A 21,640-nucleotide genomic window follows, 5' to 3' on the forward strand; every position below is an offset into this window, starting at 1 on the left:
CCCATGGTCAAGAGAGGGATCCTATGGATATAGCAGATGATTTGTCTTTGGAAAGTGATTAAAGTGATGACCTCGGTAGGATTTTAAAATAAACAAACATAAATGAAAAAAGATTTTTCTTTTAAAAAAGTACATCATGCTGTCTGCTCCTCTCTGGCTGTTCTATAACTTTGCCCCAAATACCTTTCCAGTTACTCTATGTAAGGTGCTGTTGACTAAAGGATGTAGCCGATTGTTTGACTACATTTGCAGTTCATTCTTAAAAATGTTCAAGACCAAGTAACGAAACATAGCCAAATGTATTGCATAAAGACAAAGCATAACAATACACAATGGAGACATATAGACCCTCTTTTGGGAAGCAAATTCTTGCAGTGTGTTCACTTTCCACAGAAGGTGCGCTTCAAGGATATATGGGTGAGGTAATATCTTTTATTGGACCAACTTCTGAAACCTTGTATCTCTCACCAATAGAGGTTGGACCAATAAGATATTTCCTCACTCATCTGCTTCATAGATACACATTTCAATTAGCAGTATTTATACCAGCCACTAAAATCCAACTCACCAGTTCATAATAATTCCTTAACTCGTTGTTTTGTTCTGTACTTTTCTTATCTTGGTTTTGGACTCTACACTCCAAACCAGTTGGGTATAGAGATACAGTCCAACCAGTGCTAGGATGCAGCATTCATGTATCTTGGCTTTGACAGGCTTCCTATCTTCCAATGCCAAAGCTGACTTGAGCTTTGCAAAGTGTTGTGGGATACTTGCCATGGGTGAACAGGATTGTGGGAACATTCAGTTAATGTAACTTCCCAAAACCTATAATATATAAAATATATATTAATACCATGTACATAATATCTATGCGTAATATGTGTGTATTGGCTAACAGTGCTTAGACACTAGCCATATAGTATTAATAACGTACGCACGTGTCTTCAGTACTATTTATTAGTAAGTGATATTTGAACATACCACACAAAGCCATCACCATTTCACAAGTGTATCCAAATCCAGGAACTTAAAGTTTTAAACATGCTAACTTATTTTGAAATGCATCTAAAATGAAACCTCAAAGACCTCAGTCCTATTTGCAGTGGAGCTAGAAAGCTCCCCAACGTAAATGCTGACATTTACCGAGTGATGCCATACGAGTGATGCCATTCGGATGTGTTGGAATGTGGTTGCCTGTTGGTGTTGGTATGCTCAGGGCTCCTGTCTAAGGAATGATTTTAAGATGAGGATGAGTCAGCTTGGGAAGGACAAGAACAAGAGGATTCCAAATAAACCAATAAGTGAGTGCACCAGCCTGGCATGTGTTCCCCTTCTCCTGTAATATGGAACTGGGGGCACTCAGTGAAATGAAGACATTTTTAAAATAGCAAAACAAAGGGCAACTCCTGCAGAGTAAAATTTACTTGTGAAACTCCCTGCCACAAGATACATAGGGAGAAAGAAGTAAACATATTTCAAAGGTTCTTAATCCTGCTGTGCATGAGTGGTTTCTTCCATCTAGCATTGATGCCTCAGTTTCCCCTCATTTGAAGCCTCTGCTTCTTCGTGGATACTAGCTCCTTCTTGCTGAGAGTGCCAGTTATTCTAATGTGATTTAGCCCTGTAGTCCAATTGAGACATCCAGTCCTTTGGGGATTAAGACAAAAGTCCCAGCTAAACAAAATGATCTCCTGCCCCCTCCTGAGCACTCTAGCTGCACCTGGACCTGAGTGCACTGCTTAGCTCTAAATAGTTCTTCTTCCCTTTGTTGCAGGGGTTTCTGCCCCACTTCTCTCAGTGGATTTGTACCCCCCTCTCCACTATGAGCCCCCTGGCTTTGGACCCTCAACCATGGGTAAGGGTACGATTCTGTCACGGAAGTCATGGATTCTGGGATTTTCTGGGACTTGTTTGGCAGTGACAGGGCTGGAGTAGCTGTCAGCCCCAGGGCCACCAAAGCAGCGGCCCCAGGGTGAAGGAGTGGTCGGGGTTGGGTCAGCCCCCCTGGGTTTAGAACAGTGGCAGTAAGCCCCTGCCACAGAAGTGGCAGCAAGGCTGGAGCAGCTACTGGCAGTCAGCCCCTGGCAGCACACTGACTGTTAGTGTGTCCCGTCCCGTCCTCTACCCCCGGGTATTTTTCGTAAGAGTCAGGAACAGGTCATGGGCTTCTGTGAATTTTTGTTTACTGCCTGCAACCTGTCCCTGACTCTTACTAAAAATAACTGTGACAGAATCTTAACTTCAACCATGGGCCACCATCCTCAAACTCAAAACCGTTCTGGTCCACTGCTTCCCAGGGCCACTTCCTATGGTGACTTCTTCCCTGTCTGTGTACACATGCAGCCAGGAAGCCTCCACTGATCCTGCCTTCCCCAGATCCTGGTCCCTGGAGAGCATCCCAAGACAGTAGTGCTCATAGTGAGAACAGGCTGCCCTGTCTAATTCCCAGCAAGTCTGTCTCTCGGTCACATGCTCTCTGGGAGGCAAACTAGAGCCATGTAAGACTGAGCCCAAACTCTCATAAAGGGCCAGCTCACTGTGGGGGGTGTAGGTTGATCTCCCAACTCAGGGTATAAAGAAATCCACTGCTCTGCCCTCTCTGCCCCAGGTATAAAAAAATTCATTGAGATTCTCCACAAAATACAATGGAATAAAAACCAGTTGTCTCAAAATACAAAACAAACTTAAGAAGTAAAACTGCAGTCCAGGCAATTTCTCCAAACAGGTATCTAGCCCTGACCGCTTTTGGAACTAGGCAAGATGGGTTTTTGATGGGGATGCTATTGAGCAGTCATTGAGAATATTCTTGACAGAGGTAAAAAAATGAAGCGCTACCTCTTAAGCACATTATTCCCTCAACTGTATGATATGTTGTCTGATATGTGCATGACCCTATCTCTCTTCCCTGAATATGGTCTCTCATAAAACAGGAGGACGTATGTTGGAGCAATGCCAGGGAAAATAATCCAGTGCCTAAAAAAGACCAAGACAGAAAACCCCCTGATCCTGATTGATGAGGTGATGTATCTGATCTTTCTCCTGGCTCTTCCCCAGGCTACAGAGAAACTCCAAGGGCAACTTTTCCAAATCTCCAAAGTCCCATTGACTTTCAGTGGGGTTTGGGCTCCTAAGGCACTGAGACAGTTAACCCAAATGTTGAGTCTTCGATCATACACATGTCAATTAAGATTGCTGTATTAAGGCCTTTCAGATCAGTCTGGCTTGCTACTGCTCTCTGAGCCCTTGAACACCCAGTGTAAGCAGCCAGCACCCACATACACACATTCCAATGGCAGACTCAGCATAGGTGGTGAAGGGAGTGAATGGGCACAAAACCCCAATTTTTCTTCTGGCCCTAGGGGGGTGGGGAGGAAATTCTTCTAGGTTGGATTTAAAGCAGTGACATGAGGGGTAAGAAGCTTACCTTGTCAGCATCTGTGCTGATCCTGATTCACAGGCATTTATAGGTCTCCTGGTTGTCAACCCAACACTTTCCACTAGCATGAAAAAATATTTCAAGGCAAACAGCGTATAAAGTTGGAGTATAATAAAGTCAAGATAAACCCATCACAGACCCTAACACAGTTTCAGATGGAGTTGATGACAAGTCTTGCATTTGGCAGTGTGATGTTGCATTAGTCCATCAAAGCAGACACCACTTTCAAAGAAAGAATTGGGACGACTGTAAGTGGCCACTCTTGATGTGCTGCTGCCACACATTTTTGTTCCCCCTGACATTTTAGAAGCCCCCGTAGGTCACTTCTGTACAACTTTTTTCCACCAACCACCCCATTTCTTGCCAAGCATGCTAGTTCCTAGAGGCCATGGGGACAGGGTGCTGCCACCTGGGTGCACCTGAGTAAGGTGGTCTTTGTGAAGAAGCACAGTCTGGTGGAGCAAGGGTGTGAAACAGCTGCTCGTCATGAACAAATGCACTCAAATCTTTGCAGTAAAAATGAATCATGGTATGAAGCTTTTCATGCTACTACATTTTCTTAAGTTCTTCTGTCACTTGTAGGTGGATAAAATTGGGCGAGGCTATCAAGGTGACCCATCCTCAGCCCTTCTAGAGCTGCTGGACCCAGAACAGAACTCTAACTTCTTGGATCATTACCTTGATGTTCCTGTAGATTTATCAAAGGTATCATTTAATTGGATGTTTAAAATGGAAGCTTACAAATATATTGAGATGCCCCAGCCATTAAAACTGCTGAGGATTCAGTGAACAAGGTAGTAGATAGAATACACTCTCTGGGCCAAGAGAGATGTAATTGAGACACAGGGGGTTCCACATAAGTCTTTTTAACTGGAGTTGATTGTGGGTCCAAACCTATACACACTGTACTGAAAATGTTCCATCTAACTAGGTACCTCCCAGTCCTGTGGGTGCCTGAGCCTTGGACTGGGAGCCAGCTGTACACTGCTGTCATAGCATCATCTGCCAGCTACTGAGCACGGGACCTCCTCTTCCATTTCTAACTGGCCAAAGCAAGGCTTGGTCTCAGTGACAGGATGCCAGTGCCCTGCCTATATAAATGCTTTCCGAACTGCTGCAAGGGAGACTTTCAGTGTGGCTGTTCATCTGGGTTTCTTCCACATGCTGCTGCTGGGGTCCCTGTTCTCTAGTTACAGTAGCAAATGCCGCTTCCCCGTGCTCCCATCAGAGCATTCTGACTTCCCACTGCGTGCCGTGTGATTAATTGACTTGGGGGCAGAGAACAGCTTGCTCTGGAATCTGACTTCCCAACAGTAGGGGGATAGAACTCGAGGATAGAGTAAAGTGAAGCAGCATGCCCATGCGAAACACCTAACCAGGCTTATCTTGTCATATCCAGGTGCTCTTTATTTGTACTGCCAATGTGACAGACACCATCCCAGAGCCGCTGCGGGACAGAATGGAAATGATCAATGTGTCAGGATATGTCGCACAAGAGAAACTTGCAATTGCAGAGGTGAGAAGCTATCTCACTAATGAACCACTAGGTGCTGCTATGCACAGACTGCATGAAATGACAAAAAAGGGTATTTTAGCAGAGTAAACCTGAGCGTCTGCTCTGCACAACCAGTCAACTTGGGTACAGTGTTCAAGGGAACACTGCCATGTAGAACAGGTCCAAAATAGACCTGCACTCCCAACTGGATTTCCAATTAAGACAAGTCCTAGGCATGTCTAGAAAGTATTCATTGAGCAGAATGAAGTTGGGTGAAATGGGATGACCAAGCATTCAGTTGTGGGGACTAACAGGAACACATGGTGGCTGATTTCTTTCAGAGGTACTTGGTCCCTCAAGCACGTGTCCTGAGTGGTTTGGATGAAAACAAGACCAAGATCTCATCAGATGTGCTGACTGTTCTCATCAAGCAGTATTGCAGGGAGAGTGGAGTGAGGAACCTGCAGAAGCAGGTGGAGAAGGTGAGGGTGCTGTGAATGTCAAGTCGTCCTCTGTGTGCTTTCTGCCTTGGCAGCTTTCTGCAGTAACTAATCACTCTCTTGCACAGGTATTAAGGAAATCTGCCTATAAGATTGTCAGTGGAGAAGCAGAAACAGTTGAGGTAACCCCTGAAAACTTGCAGGACTTTGTTGGCAAGCCCATCTTCACTGTGGATCGGATGTATGACCTCACTCCTCCTGGAGTGGTGATGGGCCTGGCCTGGACAGCTATGGGTAAGATGCAGCTGCAGCAGAGTCAATGGGGGATTAGCAAGGTGGGCATTTGTCATGGGTGGTCATGCTTCCAGGAGAAACTCACTTCCTTTTCGCCAGTGAAGCAGAGTTACTGGTGCTGAATGGTGAGCAGCAGCTGGGGAGCTGAATTACTGCTCCTCTGAAGTTTCCATGCCTTTTTTCTGAAAGCAGCTGTGCAGGAGAGGAAGTAATATGTCCCCCGTTGGTCCAGTGGGGGAGCTATATTAGCATTACTGAAACTTCTTCCTGTGGCTACTTTAACTCCTGACTTGTTCTCTGCTGAAAGCTGATACTCATTTCTTCCCTCATATCAGACCCCTCTTGGCTTCAAGCCAGTGTGCTGCTTCTCCAAGGCTTCATATTGTGGGAGGGACTAATTCTGAATGTAAAGATTTTTGTAGCATGCATGCATGAGCCTGTTATCTTCCAGCAGCACGATGTGCTACCTAGGTACACAAACATTGTGCACCATGGGATATGGACTGTGTCTCACCAGAGACCTTGCTTCCTGGTTTGAGTGCAAGAAGCATGGGGTGGCCCTCTTGCCTCATCTAAAGACTGCTGCTGTACACCAGTGTTCTGTCAGAGATGGCTCCTGATAACCCAGAGCGCTTGGTTATGTGCAGGGGAAAATATTCACCAAAATTAATATGGAGTGGTTGGCACAAGCTGCTTCTAGTCTGGTTCTTGTTGGATCTTCTAAAGATTCCTGTATTCATTTTTCATAGGAGGTTCCACTCTGTTTATTGAAACATCCCTGCGGCGACCCAAAGACAAGGAAAACAAGGATGGGTCCCTTGAAATAACAGGACAACTGGGAGATGTGATGAAAGAGAGTGCCAAAATAGCTTACACATTTGCACGAGCTTTCCTGATGCAGAAGGAACCCACCATTGACTTTCTGGTGACCTCCCACATCCATTTGCACGTGCCAGAGGTAAAGAGACCCTGGGTCCATGGGGGCTGTATAGGGACCTAGACAGGTAGAGCTGGCATGTAGGAGTAGAGCCTCTTAGCCCAGTTGCATGCACTGTGTAGAAAACCTGCTTTCAGCAGCAATACCTGAGTAAATTAAAAGATGGCATTTTCCCTGGCAACTCCTGAAGATATTCACATGAGCTTTGCTGTCAGCTCCTTTCCTCAGCAAGCACATGGTGAGGTGATACTATTCACACTGCTCTTTAGCCAGGATCACTTTTTGGGGCAGTATTGCCCCCGTTGGGTAGATGGGGAAAGCCTGGCACAGAGGTGAAATGACTTGCCCTTTGAATAAGCGGTAGCTTGAAAACTAGAAGACCTAGGTTCAGTTCTCTGCGTCATCAGAGTCCCTGGGCAAGTGAGCTGGGAAAGGTCACATTGGTGAAACTTCCATCCTCACAGGCCTCTAACTTACACCAGGTATGTGTACACTTCCCGCAGCAGTGAGCCTCCCCGCCTGGGTGACAGACTCAGGCTTGCGGGACTCACTAGCTGGCCTAGAACTGTCTGTGTAGACGTTGCAGCACAGGCCAGAGTGCAGACAAGGGGATCGGCTGCAGAGCCCCAGCTCCAGCCTGACCCAGAACCTCAGAGTGCCTTCTACTCAGCTGGTTTTAGTGTGTTTGCACAAGCCGTCCTGGGCAGAGACTGTTGACCCAGGCCACAGGCTATGTAGATGTACCATTAGTGTTACCCTGTGTCTCGCTCCCAATCTGCACAGTGGGGATAATAGCACTTCCTACCTCCAAGGCAGGCTGTGAAGATAGCATGAGGTGCACAGATACTATGGTAATGGTAATGGACCGTGCTTGAGAGAGAAGATACTTGTGCTATCCTCAGACCCTGAGTTCTGCTTGCAAACTGCCAGATTTAACCCAGGGACAAGGTGTGCACTGTCTCTTTGGAGGCAGTGAACTTAACACCTGTGAGTGTCCAGTGAGAGGGACTAGACGCAGCAGAGAGATGGGCCTGGGGAACTCGGGGACTGCAGTTCACTGAATGCTGGCAGTCTTGAGGAGCTGGCTGGTGAGGCAGACAGACTGGTGTGGCTGGGAGCTGTCTCACAGTCGAGGCTCCAGTAAAGCTCTCTTGCTAAGTCAGAGAGAGAACACGGTGGCTCATGGGTCTGGTTGTTCTGAGGAGTGTGTCACACAAGGACAACCATATACCTGAGAAAACTTGCTTCAGTACAGGGAAAAAAAACCCACTGACTGCACACCACTTACCACTTACCACCCCCACTTGAACCCATACAGAATATCATCAGTTACAGCCCATACTTGATGGGGACTGCATCGTGAAAGAAATCTTTCCTGAACCCCTTCTTCTAGCCTTGAAGCAACCCAACCCTACCCCCAACCTGCCGACTGACCACTCGTAGGCAATTCAACAGGGGTACCTCAGTCTGCAATCTCAGCCTTCCATATGACCGTCCACGTGTGTCTGAGCCTGTTGGGTCACATGTCCACTTGCACCCAGGTGGTCCAGTTTGCCAGGTTGCACTTTCTCCCTCTTCAGATGCGACTCAGAACAGCTTACCCCTCTGCCTTGCATTCTCTGTAAAGGTTGATTCGCCTTCCTCCACCAGTTCTGGAGTCCTTGGTTGGTGGGAGTCCCCACCCACCCAGTGTGTGCCAAGGAGTCCCAATCAAGTGTGCCAATCAAGTTGGAGGTTACCAACTCTTCCTTTCTGGGTTTGGCGGCACATTTGGACTTGTTGAGGGTGCAGGGCCTGTGTCTGGTAAAGGAAGCCTCACTCCATATCAATGTGTTAGAGCTCCAGGCCATCCACAACATATGTTGTGCCTTCCAGGACCGTATCAGGCATTCAGTGGTTCACATACTCACTGACAATACCACCACGGTGTACTATGTGAACAAGGGGAGCCCACTCCAGGTCACTCTGCCTAGAGGCAATCAACCTGTGGCAGTTCTGCATTGAAGAGGACATCACCCCAGTAGCTGTCCACTTACCAGGGGTGCAGAACCATCTCAGAAGGATCTTCTCCCTGAACCACAAATGGCCCCTGAAGGTTTGTATCCTTCAGATTATTTTCACAATATGGGGCATCCCCACAATAGACCTATTTGCGGCAAGGGAAAACTGGAAGTGTTGCCTGTTCTGCTCTTGGGCCGGGACTCCGCCCAGGCTCCCTCTCCAACACCTTCCACTGTAGCTGACAGTCGACTGCTATATTCCTATTCCAGTCATTCCCCAGGTCATCGCCAAGCTTAAGGCGGGTCAAGCCAGACTCATCCCAATTGTCCCGGCATGACTGAGACAGTGCTGGTTCTCAGATCTCCTTGCTCTGTCAGTCCAGCCTCCCTGCCACTTCCTCTCCATCCCGATGACCTCACACAGACCACAGCTACATCTGGTGATCAGCTCTGTTCACCTTCTGGCATGGCTAAACGAGGAGGAAGAGCATTGTTCAGAGGCTATCCAACAGGTCCTACTTAACAGCAGGAAGTCTTTAACTAGGACGGCCTATTTAGTGAAGTGGAAGAGGTTTTTGGTGTGATGCAGAATCTATCCGATAGGGACTTCCATCCAGGACATCTTAGAGTATCTGCTGCACCTTCAGAAATCAGGCTTGGAACTGGGCAGCAATATCAGCGTTTCATCCCCCTATCCAAGGGAAATCGGAGTTCTCCAACGCTATGGTGATGAAATTTCTGAAAGGATTTCTTCACCTACATCCTCTGGTCCGAGAGCCTGTCCCCTTGTATCAGCGGGGTAGCCGTGTTAGTCTGGATCTGTAAAAGCAGCAAAGAATCCTGTGGCACCTTATAGACTAAGAGACATTTCGCAGCATGAGCTTTCGTGGGTGAATACCCACTTCGTCGGATGCAAGGGTGGGGCCTGGACATGGTTTTAACAGCTCTGATGGGGGTCTCCATTTGAGCCTCCTGCTTCCTGTCCACTGCCCCTCATCTCAGAAAACTACATTCTTGATAGCCCACCCTTGCCAGGCCCTGATGGTGTGGCCTCCTTACACACAGTTCTCCAGGAGTAAGGTAATGCTTTGGCCACACCCAAAGTGGTTTCCCAGTTTCATCTGAACAAGGCTGTATATTTGCCTGTTTTCTTCCCTAAGCCACATTTCTCAACAGCGGAGCAGCGCCTCCATATGTTAGATGGTGTCTAGCCTTTTATCTGAACAGGACTGAACTGTTTCATGCTTCACCTCACCTGTGCATATCCTATGCAGACCACATGAAGGGACATGTGTTCTCTGCACAGACCATCTCTCTAGAGGGATAACATCTTGTATCAGGACTGTGTATGAGAGAGCATTGGCAACGTCTCCTCAGCAGATATGGGCCCATTCAACGAGAGCACAGGCAACGTCAGTAGCCTATCTTAATGATATTTCCATATTATACATTTGCAGGGCGGCCACATGGTCATCCATAGGTACGTTTTACGGACCAGTATGCTATCACTGCATCTTCCAGAGTGGATGCTACTGTGGAAGAATGGTCCTGCGATGGTTAGTCTGATAGACTAACTCTGCTCTGCTCGTGAGTCACCTACTTGGAATACGTGTCTGCATCTCCTCAAAGCAGCAATGGTTACTTACTGTAACTGTGGTTCTTTGAGATGTGATGCAGATGTGTATTCCATGACCCACCCTCCATCCCTTTTGCACTGGAGTCTTCCCTGGTGCGAAGGAACATGGGGGTCGGGGCAACTCCATAACGGAGGGACTAGACATGAGGTGCGAGTGCTGCCCCTCTACAGGTACTGCTAGGCAAAAGTCACTGGCATGCACGCATGCCTACTTGGAATACACATTTGGAAGAACCAGAGTTACAGTAACTTTCTCTCTCCTGGCACTGTACCTCTGCTAAATGCTATTGAGGACTAGCCTTGCAATCGCAAGGCTCTTCTTTATTCCCTCTCTGGTAAGTAGTCACACAGGTTGTAAAGCCCCTGACCTGGCCTATCCCCACCTCCTGAGCAGGGTGAGTGGGAAAACGGGTGTTTAGGCATGTCATGTAGGATACAAGAAAGTGCTTCAGGAGGTGCTTACATCTCTTTGAGTTTCTAGACTGTAAGTGCATCCAGAATCTGTGGTATCTTTGATCCTAGTGTCCTATGGCTTAGCACAGAGGTTTTCAACCTTTTTTCATTTGTGGACCTCTAAATTTTAAATGGAGGTGGATGATCCCTTTGGAAATCTAAGATGCCCCCCCTGGGTAGAAAACCACAGGCTGAGAGAACTGAAGCTAATATTAGAGCTGTGTCGACAATTGTAATGTTTGAGAGGGGCTACATCCAAGATTCAACCAGTGACATTTCAGCCAAACATCCTTGCAGTAAATCCAATGTTGCAACATCAGACAGCAAATTTGAAGACCTGCTGAAGTCTGGAACTGGGCTTCTATTCCCCTGGCCATACTAAGCTGGCGATGACAAAGGTGTGGGAGTGGGCTCTGCTGCAGATCTGTGTAGCGTCATGATGGTAATCAGTATTTCACACAAGCTCTGATTTGGTTTGAATGACTGTCCCAATGTGGCTTTTTCTCTCCAGGGAGCAACTCCAAAGGATGGACCAAGCGCAGGATGTACCATAGTAACGGCCTTACTGTCATTGGCCATGAATTGTCCAGTGAGGCAAAACATGGCCATGACCGGTGAGGTGTCATTAACTGGAAAGATTCTTCCTGTTGGTGGAATCAAGGAGAAGACTATTGCAGTAAGCACTTTCCCCTTGTGTATGATCATCTGCTGGAGCATGACAATGGGGATGGCCCTAGAGTGCTTGCTATGATTGGTGGCACTGTAGTGCTGGCCCACTTACTCCTGGGTGTTAAGAGTGGAGACAAGGTGGGGGAGGGAAAACCTTTTATGGGACCAACTTCTGTTAGGGAAAGAGACAAGCTTTCGAGCTACACTTCAGGGCTGTCTCTTTCCCCAAAAGAAGTTGGCCCAGTAAACGATATTCCCTCACCCACCTTGTGTCTCTAATAGGCTGGGACTATCACGGCTCCAACAACACTGCAAACAGGCAGTGTGAGCATGGAGATCTTGCCTGTGGCCACAAGGTCAGCTTTTATTGGCACCAACGCTGTCCCTGTGCTGTTATCTAGCACGGGGGTGGGCAAGCTTTTTGGCCCAAGGGCCACATCTGGGTGGGGAAATTGTGTGCAAGGCCATGACTGTAGGGTTGGGGTGCAGGAGAGAGTGCTGGAGGTGGGAGGGGGTGTGGTGTGCAGGAACGGGCTCAGGGCAAGGGAGTGTGATGGGGCTTATGGCCAGGAGGTTGAGGTGCAGGAGGGGTGTGGCAGGGGTTCAGGCTCTGGCCCAGAGCTGCTTACCTGGAGAGGCTCCAGGGTGGCAACAGCATGCGGCAGGCTCTCTGCCTGCTCTGGCCCCGCGCCCCTAGGGAACAGGGGACTCTGCGCGCTTCCCTTGCCTGTGGGTACTCCCCCGGCCGCGGTTCCATTCCCAGCCAATGGGAGCTGCCGGGGTGTTGCCTGCAGGCAAGGGCAGTGCAGAGCCCTCTGCCCCCACCTGCAAGGGACGTGGGGCCCATGGCACCACAGGGGTGACAATCCGATGGGCCGTAGTTTGCCCACCCCTGATTTTGCATGGTGGCAGCATTTGGTTTTTGCCCAGGAATAGGAGGGTAGAGGGAGACTGGTAATGGAAGATTATCTAGCTTGAATGGCTTCTGGAAGATTGAGGGGCCTATTGTACGTTTGCATCTCTGAAGGAAGCATTGGTAACTTCTACTGATAGTGGGCAAAGTGTAGCCTGCTTAACCCTTGCCAACCAGTGCACTGTTTCTAAACTGTACAACCTGACCTTGTTTAGAGCAAGGTTTTAAAATCCTGCAGACTAGGTAGACCTTGTCTAAACTACCCAAGCAAAAAAAAAAAAAATTTTTTTTTTACTTCAGGTCTGCTAAAGTTTCTCCTGGCTAAGACCAAACACGGCAGCCTTAGATACTGTCCATTTCAATTGTCCCTGGCATCTCTTAATGTGGAGGAAAATTTTTGGATAGTGACAAAGATTAAGATAGAGGCCTTAATCTGTAAAATCCAGGACTATGCGAAATGAAGGGGACCTACTTCTTCTAGCCAAAGACATGTTACACAGATTTTCCTTTGCTAAATACACTTCCTATAACGGTGTTCTTTCCTTCCTAGGCCAAGCGAGCTGGTGTTACCTGTATAATTCTCCCATCAGAGAACAAGAAGGATTACTATGACCTTGCTGACTTCATTACAGAAGGACTAGAAGTGCATTTTGTTGAGCACTACAACAAAATATTTGACATAGTGTTTCCAGAACTTGATACCCCTGGAGGATGACTGACATGAACCGTTTGTACTGAGAAGGGGTCTGTCCCTGACTGCTCTACACTACCCCAAAAGCAAGATGTTCTGGAGCATAAATATTGCTGCTGCGCAGCCACTGAAATTGATTATGGCTTAATTTACTACTGCCTTGGTTAGTGTGAGGCATTTCCCACTTAGGTTTACAAAGTGATTTGAATTATGACCCGATTAAAATATTTCTAGTAAGATGTGGGTCTGGGACTTTCATTGCACTAGCCATGGAGCTAACCTGTCCTGCCTCATCTACTGAAGATGGTTTTTAATCACTTATACATCAGTCTGAATCCCAAGTTTCCCTATGAAGCTAGGAATAACGGTAGCAGTTTATTCTCCACTGAAATAGGCATGTTCATAGTCAAGGGGTTATGGCAGCTTAGAGAAAGCTCTGTAAAGAGTAACATGGCTAGATCCTGGCTTTGCTTTTCACTTCATCCTAGATGGTAGCTGCAGCCCTTTTTTTAGCTTGATGCAGATGAGTCCTTTACGCTAATCACCTGTGCCCTAGAGCTGAAGTGATTCTTTGAAAGCAGCCAACCCTAGCTCCTGCTTTCTACGGGAAGAGCCGTCCCCAAAACCTACTGAGACTTACAGCTGTCATTCTTAAAGGGCTGGTGAATATAGGTCCCAGCTTGCCCTGAACAAAGGCAGCTGGGACTCAGCAGGAGTTCCTTATCTTGAAGGAGGACAGGCCACTGGTGCTGTTTTCCAAGCCTGGAGTTGGTTAAGTGGCTCACATGCATCTACTACTTCAAGAGAGTTCCACAGCAGATGGATGAGACACACAGTTGACTCTTGCTAGTGCAAGTCTAATATTTCAAGGGGAACATGGGGGTTAGGAGTAATTCAGCCCTCCCCCTAAGGTCAGTTTGACAAGCCTGCCCCTTTAGTTAAGGACAAGATGCTCTACAGACACTTGCACAGGTATGCCTTAAGAAACAAAGTTGAGAAGCATTGAACATACAACCTCACTACCCCTTCCTCACCCTGGTATGCCACTCACCTGTCCAGGATAATGACACACTGGTTCTTCAACCAGACAAATGTAACATTTTACACTGTTCTAGCCATGTTGGTCCCAGCAGAGAGAAAAGGTGTGTGAGGTAATATTTTATTGGACTGACTTCTCTTGGTGAGAGACAAGCTTTCACACCTCTTTCAGGTCTAGATCCAAAAAATTAGTCTAATAAAAGATGTTACCTCACCCACCTTGTCTCTCAAATGTAAAGCAAGAGACAGGCCAAGTTTAACCCTTTGTTACTCTTGAAGGTATTTCAGCATTGTCCATTCCCCCAGCAAGTGGTCTCCAGTTGTCAAGTTGCTAGTAACACCACCACACTGCTGGATTCTCTGAACACACTTTAATGAGTTACAAGAGTTTTTGCAGCTTAATCCTTCTTGGCAGCAGCCTTCCTCATGGCTGCCAGAACATTGCTGAGCTCTTCACGTTTTCGCTTGGCCCGAATGTGAGTACCAACCTGTGTATGAAAGAAAGCAGCACAGTGAGCAGTTACAGCATCAGCATGAAATGCTGTGTCTAACATGGGCCAGGCTGTTTTGGGAGACAAAGGAAATGCATGTTCACAGCTTGAACAGGGGCTCCTTCAGTTTGATGGAACAACCCCAGCCAGCTCCTCTCCCCACCCAAATCCCAGTAGCTGTTGCATGCTCAGAGCAATTTTGAGTTTTACTTCCTGTTGGTCCAAGTCGCTGGATGAATTCAGCTCAGTCTCACTCCCCTCAGCTTTGCAAAGCAAGTTCTGGATCACCCTTCAGGGCCTCCACTTCAAGGGAGAGCCTCTACAGTCTCTCCACCACTGAGCTAAACTTAGGAGAGGCATGGCTGTTACTGCTCTCCTATACCATGCCTCCACCAGGCTCCTGATTGCTCAAAGCACTGAATAAGGGCAGAGCCAAGTCTGCTATAGGGTGGGATCCTCTGACCTGGTGAGGGGGGAGAGGAACTAGCAAAGCTGGACTCCCTCTGAAGTAAGGATATGTTTACACTTACCATTTAAAGCGCAAAAGGTCCCTTTTTCCACCAAAATCACAGGAGCATCTACACTTGTTAATGACTTTTTGCAATGAAACTCAAGTTTCACTGCAAAAAGAAAACCACCTTCCCAAGAGGCATACAGCTCTTACCACTGTTGTTTTTGCGCTGTTTTGAAAGTAAAGACACATTCTACCACTGTAAACACCTTTTGGCCTCCGTAGAATATCCCATTTCCAAAAGCGACCACTCTGGCCAGCATCGCTGCTGCTCTGACGCCAGGTAAATGGACATCTGCCCCTCCCCCTGTAAGCCCCAGGAAGTTTGAAGCTCCCTTTCCCCTTGCCAGACAGCAGGAGGGTTTAAAAAAATGCCAGAAAAGAAAAAAGGAAGTAACAGGGCTCCTGAGACATGAAGCAGGGCAGCACGAAGCACTGTGCAGGGACCCAGAATGCTTTCCACTCACCCCACCCTCCCACAAGACCTATCAAGGGAGCTGCACTACACCACTGCTCTCATTGGGGTTGAAGTACTGGTAGTGTAAACACATTGACACCTGAGGAATTGAATGAGTACACAAATCAGTGCTTTACTTTCACCAGTTCCCTATCACCAGTGAAACTTACAGCGCAAAAACTCTTAAGTATAGACATACCCAAAGATGTTAAATTCACTTACCCTTTTCTTTATGAACTTCAGCGCACGTTTGTCCTTGGAAACTTTCAGCAATTCCATAGCACGTTTCTCATAGGGGGCAAAGCCACAGACCTCTCTGATCATGTCTCGCACAAACTTAGTGTGTTTGGTCAGGCGCTGCAGAGAAACAATGGTTCAGTGTGAGCAGCATGTAAGAGGCTAGGGAAAATGTTATTTGCCTAAAGCCTTGCTAAGTTAGTGGTTGGGCCATATGTTCCATGCAACTGGAATCTGTTGAAGAGCCAGAACTGCAATGATTCTGGTACTAGTGACACACCTGAAGCAGCCTTCATACACCCAGCAAGACTTGCACTCAGTTTGGAAAGACGGACGTACCTGTTTACCAGCAGCTGTAGGCAGACCCCAGGAGACTGCCCAGGTTTTACTCTGTAATTTCCGTGTCACTTGTAAGCCCCTGGGCTCTACACTATGTATTCCTGCCTGACATGGCAAATACCTGAACTTTACCAACCCAACAAACTGCCACTTGAATTTCAGTCATCGGCACACATAGAGCCAGCTGGCTAGTCCTCCCTCCACAGATACTGCACATTCAAGCTAGGATACTCCAGCTTCTAAAGGAAAACAGGATCTCCTTGGGAAATTGTTCAAAATTCAGCTGCAACAAGATGACATTTCAGATACATCTGGCAAACTAGAACAGAGCCAGATGCAGGAACAAATCAAGTGCAAGAGGCAAGGTCTGAGAAGGATGCCATGTACGTAAGCAAAGGCCTGTTAACTAGGCAGTCCTCATGCATTGTAGGTGCGACAAGAATAAAAAAAAATAAAGCACAGGTTAACCCAGATTAACAAACTGGATTTAAGTGTAAATTGTGTATGCCCCCTTCCCCTGGCTAAGAAAAGCAGGACACAGGTGGCTGCTAAGGTCGCACGAGAACATAAAAGGGGCCACACTGAGTCAGACCAATGGTACAATGGGGGGAGGGATAGCTCAGTGGTTTGAGCATTGGCCTGCTAAACCCAGGGTTGTGAGTTCAATCCTTGAGGGGGCCACTTAAGGATCTGGGGCAAAAATTGGTCCTGCTAGTGAAGGCAGGGGGCTGGACTCGATGACCTTTCGAGGTCCCTTCCAGTTCTAGAAGATTGGTACATCTCCAATTATTACATCTAGCCCAATATCCTGTCTTCTGACAGTGGCCAATGCCAGGTGCTTCAGAGGGAATGAACAGAACAGGTAATCATCAAGTGATCCATCCCATCACCCATTCCCAGCTTCTGGCAGACAGAGGCTGGGGACACCATCCCTGCCCATCCTGGCTAATAGCCATTGATGGACCTGTCCTCCATGAACTTACCTAGTTCTTTCTGGAATAACACTTCCTTATTTACTTTCTCCACATCAGTCATGATTTTATAGACCCTTCCAGTCCTACGATTCTATATTACATCCTATCTCACTACAGTCTCCTCCCATCTACTGTTTTATGGAAAAGAGCAGGGCAGGTATCTTGCCTCCATTTGTTTTGTCATGTGCTTAGCATACCTTAGACACCAGACAAATAACCCACGATGGAATGGCAAAGAACATGCACTGACTTGTTTAAAGTCAGCCACACATTTCAGAATTCACACAAACCCTCCCATTCTAAAGCCATGCGCCAATGGGGGCTCTGCTACAAGGACAATGATCAGCAGAACTTACCAGGACTTAGCCAGTAGAGCTCTGCATTGCCAACTGAGTCAGGCCTTCCATGTATTAAGGCCTCCATGTATTAAACCTGCATGGGTCTGTGCAGCGACTGCTCAGGGCAAATGGTAACTTCCTGCCTGTCTCAACAGCTGCAAGCCACTGTCTGGGGCTTCTTGGCCCTGGCATAGCCCCCCACCAAACATCACCCTGCAGAAAGTCTAAGGCCAGCCTGTGCTTCCCACGCACCGGCCATGGTCTCAGCCAGCCATCGCTCCCCTGGAAGCCTGGCCCAGCTACCTCCAAAGGGTTCAGTACTGCCCAGCTCAGCTCTAGCAGTCAGGCACGTGGCTAGCCGTGAGCACAGCATCCCAGGCGGCTGAGACACTCCGCGGCCGCAGTAGTGCTAGGTCAGGCCACGGGCTCCAGGCCGCCCAGCCCGCCACTCACTCACCCCTCTGCGGCGGCACTGCCGGGGCTTCGACACGTTCTTCGTCACCTTGTGGCCCTTACTGAGCCCGACGGCCATGGGGTAGCGGATCGCCATGTCTGCGGGGAGAGCGGCAGCGAGTCAGCCCCGGCCGCGCCCGGCATAGCCCCCCCGCCGCCAGCCAGTCTCCGGATCCCCGGCCCAACTTCCCCAGCGCCGCCCCCTCTCCAGCTTCCCCCCGTCCCCCGACCCTCCCCTCCAGCTTCCCACGCCAGCCCCCGAGCCGCCCCCTCCAGCTCCCGAGCCGCCCCCCTTTCCTCGGCCCCAGCTCCCCACACCTCGACCCTCCCACCGAGGGACCCCCCAGCGCCTCCCCGCACAGGATGGACGCGGATTCTCCCGACCGGCCAGTCCGGACTTCACCTGCCCCGAGCCGAACGCGCCACACCGGAAGGAGAAGGAGTGAGGCCGCGCGGATCTCTGGGATAGCAAGCTTTCCTTCCGGTCCTCCTAGGCTGAGGAGAGGGACACAGCGCTGGGGGGAGGGGCTGCTCAGGGGCTCTCTCTACCTCGCCTTGTGACCATAGAGTCGAGCCGCTTGTGGCACAGAGCCGCCTGGCCCGGGTGTGTTCCCGCAGCCGCGCGCCCCTGCAACCAGGGGCCTCCCAGGTCGGGGCTCGGAGAGAACCGGGCCGGCGGCCTGAGCCGCGGGTGACCAGGTGTCCCGAGTTTGGGACTTTTTCTTATAGAGGCTCCTGTGCCCCCCCCCCCCGTTCCGATGGTTCCATCTGCTGCCGGGTCAGCCCAGCGGAGCCGCTCCTGGAGCCCCAGGGCCCGGGGGGGGGGCGAGCCCTGGGCAGGCTCCCCTCCCCCCCCCCGTTCCGATGGTTCCATCTGCTGCCGGGTCAGCCCAGCGGAGCCGCTCCTGGAGCCCCAGGGCCCGGGGGGGGGCGAGCCCTGGGCAGGCTCCTCCCCGTTCCGATGGTTCCATCTGCTGCCGGGTCAGCCCAGCGGAGCCGCTCCTGGAGCCCCAGGGCCCGGGGGGGGGCGAGCCCTGGGCAGGCTCCCCTCCCCCCCCCGTTCCGATGGTTCCCATCTGCTGCCGGGTCAGCCCAGCGGAGCCGCTCGTGGGGCCCCCGGGCCCGGGGGGGGGGGCGAGCCCGGGCAGGCTCCCCTCCCCCCCCCCCCCCGCCACACTGGGTCTGACCCGTGGCCCGGCTGCCCACAGGCCCCCCCCTCCTCTCCTCCACTGCCCGCTTCAGGCAGTCACAGGTTAGGGACCCCCAGAACGTGGGGCCCTGACCCCTTGGCTAGGAGCCATCGATGGCCCAACGCGCCAGGAGCGTACTGCGTTCAGAACGCTCCAGCAAGGCCCCTGCCCTGCGTGAAGCCAGACCGGGCTGCCTGGGCCTATCATCTGGTGACCCTTGTTTCTGTGTTGTGAATGGGTAAATAACACGTCCCTATTCCCGTTCTCCACAGCAGTTGTATTTGTGTGGTGAGGAACACGTGTGATCACTCATAGACAGGAGCAGCAATGAACTCCTTTATTTTGTTTTAACCACGAACAGGAAAACTACAGACAACTGCCTTCTAGCAAGGAGGAAGCTGAAGTGAACCTCAAGAAAATCCGTGTCTCTCTAAATAACAATTTATGGGTACAAACAGAAGCACTCCAGTGAACTAGGGGCACCAGAACAGGGGAGGTCAGCCATGAGTGGGTGAGAGGCAAAGAAGAGCAAGGGGGGGGGGCGGAGTTTCATGGGGAAGAGGCGGCCCAGGAGCAGGGCCTCAGGGAAGGGGCAGCATGAGGGTGGGGCCTCGGGGAGAAGGGGCAGTGTGGGGGCGGGGCCTCGGGGAGAACAGTGATGCGGGGGCAAGTCCTCAAGGGAAGGGGTGGTGTGGGGGCAGGGCCTCAGGGGGCAGGCTACCCCCCACACTTTTAGGAAGCTTCCGCTGGCCCTGTGGTGAGTGCATTCTTCTGCATAAAACTACAGCACTTTCTCCTCTCTCATATCCCTCCTTAGTCATCACTTTTCTAAACTCAACACCTGGTCTTTTTAATCTCTCCTCATAAGGAAGCTGTTCTATATCCCTAATCATTTTCTTTGCCTTTCTTTTCACCTTTTCCAATTCTAATATATCTTTTTTGAGATGGGGCAACCAGAACTGCATGCAGTGTTCAAGATGAACAATGCTGAACCATACAGTTTACCAACACCCCTACCGGAGCGACCTTGGAAGAGACTAGCTGCAGATTTATGCAGATTCAGAAGACATCATTACCTGGTCATCATGAGCTATTTTTCCAGGTACATAGAAATAATAATAATATACTTGAAAGACATAACATGTCACAATGTTATGAGTAAACTGGAATGCACTTTTGCTCACTTCTGTATTCCAGAATAACTAGTGATGGACAACAGACCACAATTCATTGCAGCAGAATTTAAGTAATTCTGAACAAAATATAATTTGATCATATTACATAAGAATGGCCATATTAGGTCTGACAGGTGGTCCAACTCCAATATCCTGTCTTCCAACAGGCACCAGTACCAGATGCTTTAAGGGGAATGAAAAGAACAGGGCAATTATCAAGTGATCTATTCCCTGCTGTTCAGTCCCAGCATCTGGCAGTCAGAGGCGCAGGGACACTAGGAGCCACCATTATCCGCTAGTGATGGAGAGGCTGAAAGAGCTGTACAGACAGCCAAGAAAACCCTTCAGCAGCAAGATCCATTCCTTGTTCTTCTGAGCTACAGATCAACACCAGTAGCAGCGACTAGATACAGTCCAGCACAACTCCTGTTGGAGAGGCAACTCAGAACTACTGTTCCAACTTAGATTTTTTTTTTCCAATCTCCAAGGTGGCCAGACATGAAGAGAGTAGCTAAATCAGATACAAAGGCAAAAAGATTTTATGAACATTTTTACAACAGACATGACTCAGACAACTGCCAGGTCTAGAACTTGGAAACCATGTTCATGTCAAATTGGATGGAGAAAAAGGATGGATAAACTTCTAAAGACAAAGAATTCAGCACCCAGATCATATGTAACTGAGGCTGACAGTGGAGAGTTCAACAGAAACCATCAACATTTACAGTGTATTCCTCAGAAAGAATAATCAAGAGAGCAAACTCTACAGATGGTAGGTGCAGAACAAGATGACTCGGATTCCAAACCAGCTACAGCCAGTCGTTGCAACTAATGGACAGCCAGATGAACAAGTTGTTACATGTTCAGGTCATGTAATTAGAAACCAGTATGATTCAGAGACAGTCAACAGACTGATACATATTGAATTTCAAAGACAGTGATAGTGCAAATATTGTAAGTGGTAGGAATGTAGAATTTATAGGTGATGTAATGCAGTGCTAAATTTATTGTACTGTTCAGCCAGTAGGTGGCACTGTGTGTAACATACATACCTGAAGAAGTGAGGTTTTTTACCCACGAAAGCTTATGCCCAAATAAATCTGTTAGTCTTTAAGGTGCCACCGGACTCCTTGTTGTTTTTGTGGCTACAGACTAACACGGCTACCCCCGATACTTGATACGTACCTTAGTTAAGCTAACCTCAGCTATACCTGTCAGAGCATTAAAGGATCTGATTATTAGGGGTAAGATTTTTGTCATGGATAGTTTTAGTAAAAACATGGACAGGTTACGGGCAATAAACAAAAATTCACAGAAGTTCCCCCCACCTGTCCCAGACTTTCACTAAAAATATCCCTGACAAAATGGGGAGGTGGGTTCAGCACCCACTGCTGCTGGAGCTCCAGGGTCCCCTGCTGCTGCAGTGAGTGGGAGCTCTGGCCCCCAACTCCCCTGTGCAGTGGCTGAGCAGCT

At 49.0% G+C, this 21,640-nt stretch overlaps 2 protein-coding genes and 1 long non-coding RNA gene across 8 annotated transcripts in view; 2 read left to right on the forward strand and 1 right to left on the reverse strand.

The window, feature by feature from the left end:
- Window positions 1–13,729, forward strand: part of LONP1 (lon peptidase 1, mitochondrial) — a 56,915-nt gene extending 43,186 nt beyond the window's left edge. For both annotated transcript variants that reach the window (XM_039515836.1, XM_039515837.1), the window contains 8 exons: window positions 2,931–3,018; window positions 4,019–4,141; window positions 4,836–4,952; window positions 5,273–5,413; window positions 5,500–5,665; window positions 6,415–6,623; window positions 11,203–11,367; window positions 12,824–13,729. In XM_039515836.1, coding sequence (XP_039371770.1) covers window positions 2,931–3,018; window positions 4,019–4,141; window positions 4,836–4,952; window positions 5,273–5,413; window positions 5,500–5,665; window positions 6,415–6,623; window positions 11,203–11,367; window positions 12,824–12,988 — 1,174 coding nt within the window. In that variant the 3' untranslated portion in view covers window positions 12,989–13,729. The remainder of the gene's footprint in view (window positions 1–2,930; window positions 3,019–4,018; window positions 4,142–4,835; window positions 4,953–5,272; window positions 5,414–5,499; window positions 5,666–6,414; window positions 6,624–11,202; window positions 11,368–12,823) is intronic.
- A 625-nt stretch (window positions 13,730–14,354) lies between these two features.
- Window positions 14,355–18,366, reverse strand: RPL36 (ribosomal protein L36). 4 transcript variants are annotated; one of them, XM_039515845.1, is made up of 4 exons: window positions 18,206–18,366; window positions 17,807–17,901; window positions 15,684–15,818; window positions 14,355–14,490 (listed from the first exon to the last, which is right to left on the reverse strand). In XM_039515845.1, the coding sequence occupies exons 2-4, from the start codon at window positions 17,897–17,899 to the stop codon at window positions 14,401–14,403; spliced, it is 318 nt and encodes a 105-aa protein (XP_039371779.1). In that variant the 5' UTR covers window positions 17,900–17,901; window positions 18,206–18,366; the 3' UTR covers window positions 14,355–14,400. The 4 variants fall into 4 exon arrangements, with proteins under 4 accessions (XP_039371779.1, XP_039371780.1, XP_039371781.1 ...); XM_039515846.1 differs by having other exon boundaries at window positions 18,187–18,315; XM_039515847.1 differs by having other exon boundaries at window positions 18,163–18,238.
- A 643-nt stretch (window positions 18,367–19,009) lies between these two features.
- Window positions 19,010–21,287, forward strand: LOC120391772. Of its 2 annotated transcripts, none has more exons than XR_005591476.1 (3): window positions 19,010–19,503; window positions 19,937–20,094; window positions 20,190–21,287. It is a non-coding gene; the product is annotated as an uncharacterized LOC120391772 (long non-coding RNA). The 2 variants fall into 2 exon arrangements; XR_005591477.1 differs by having other exon boundaries at window positions 20,335–21,287.
- The last annotated feature ends 353 nt before the right edge of the window (window positions 21,288–21,640 follow it).

The sequence above is a fragment of the Mauremys reevesii genome, linkage group 26, assembly GCF_016161935.1.
Source record: "Mauremys reevesii isolate NIE-2019 linkage group 26, ASM1616193v1, whole genome shotgun sequence".
Taxonomy (NCBI): domain Eukaryota; kingdom Metazoa; phylum Chordata; order Testudines; family Geoemydidae; genus Mauremys; species Mauremys reevesii.

Coding starts and splice junctions, on each gene's coding strand:
- RPL36 (XM_039515845.1), bottom strand. CDS start 17,899: ATGGCGATCCGCTACCCCATGGCCGTCGGGCTCAGTAAGGGCCACAAG. Junction 15,819..17,806: donor GGCAGTGCCGCCGCAGAGGG/GTGAGTGAGTGG, acceptor GTTTCTCTGCAG/CGCCTGACCAAACACACTAA. Junction 14,491..15,683: donor TGAAGTTCATAAAGAAAAGG/GTAAGTGAATTT, acceptor TTTCATACACAG/GTTGGTACTCACATTCGGGC.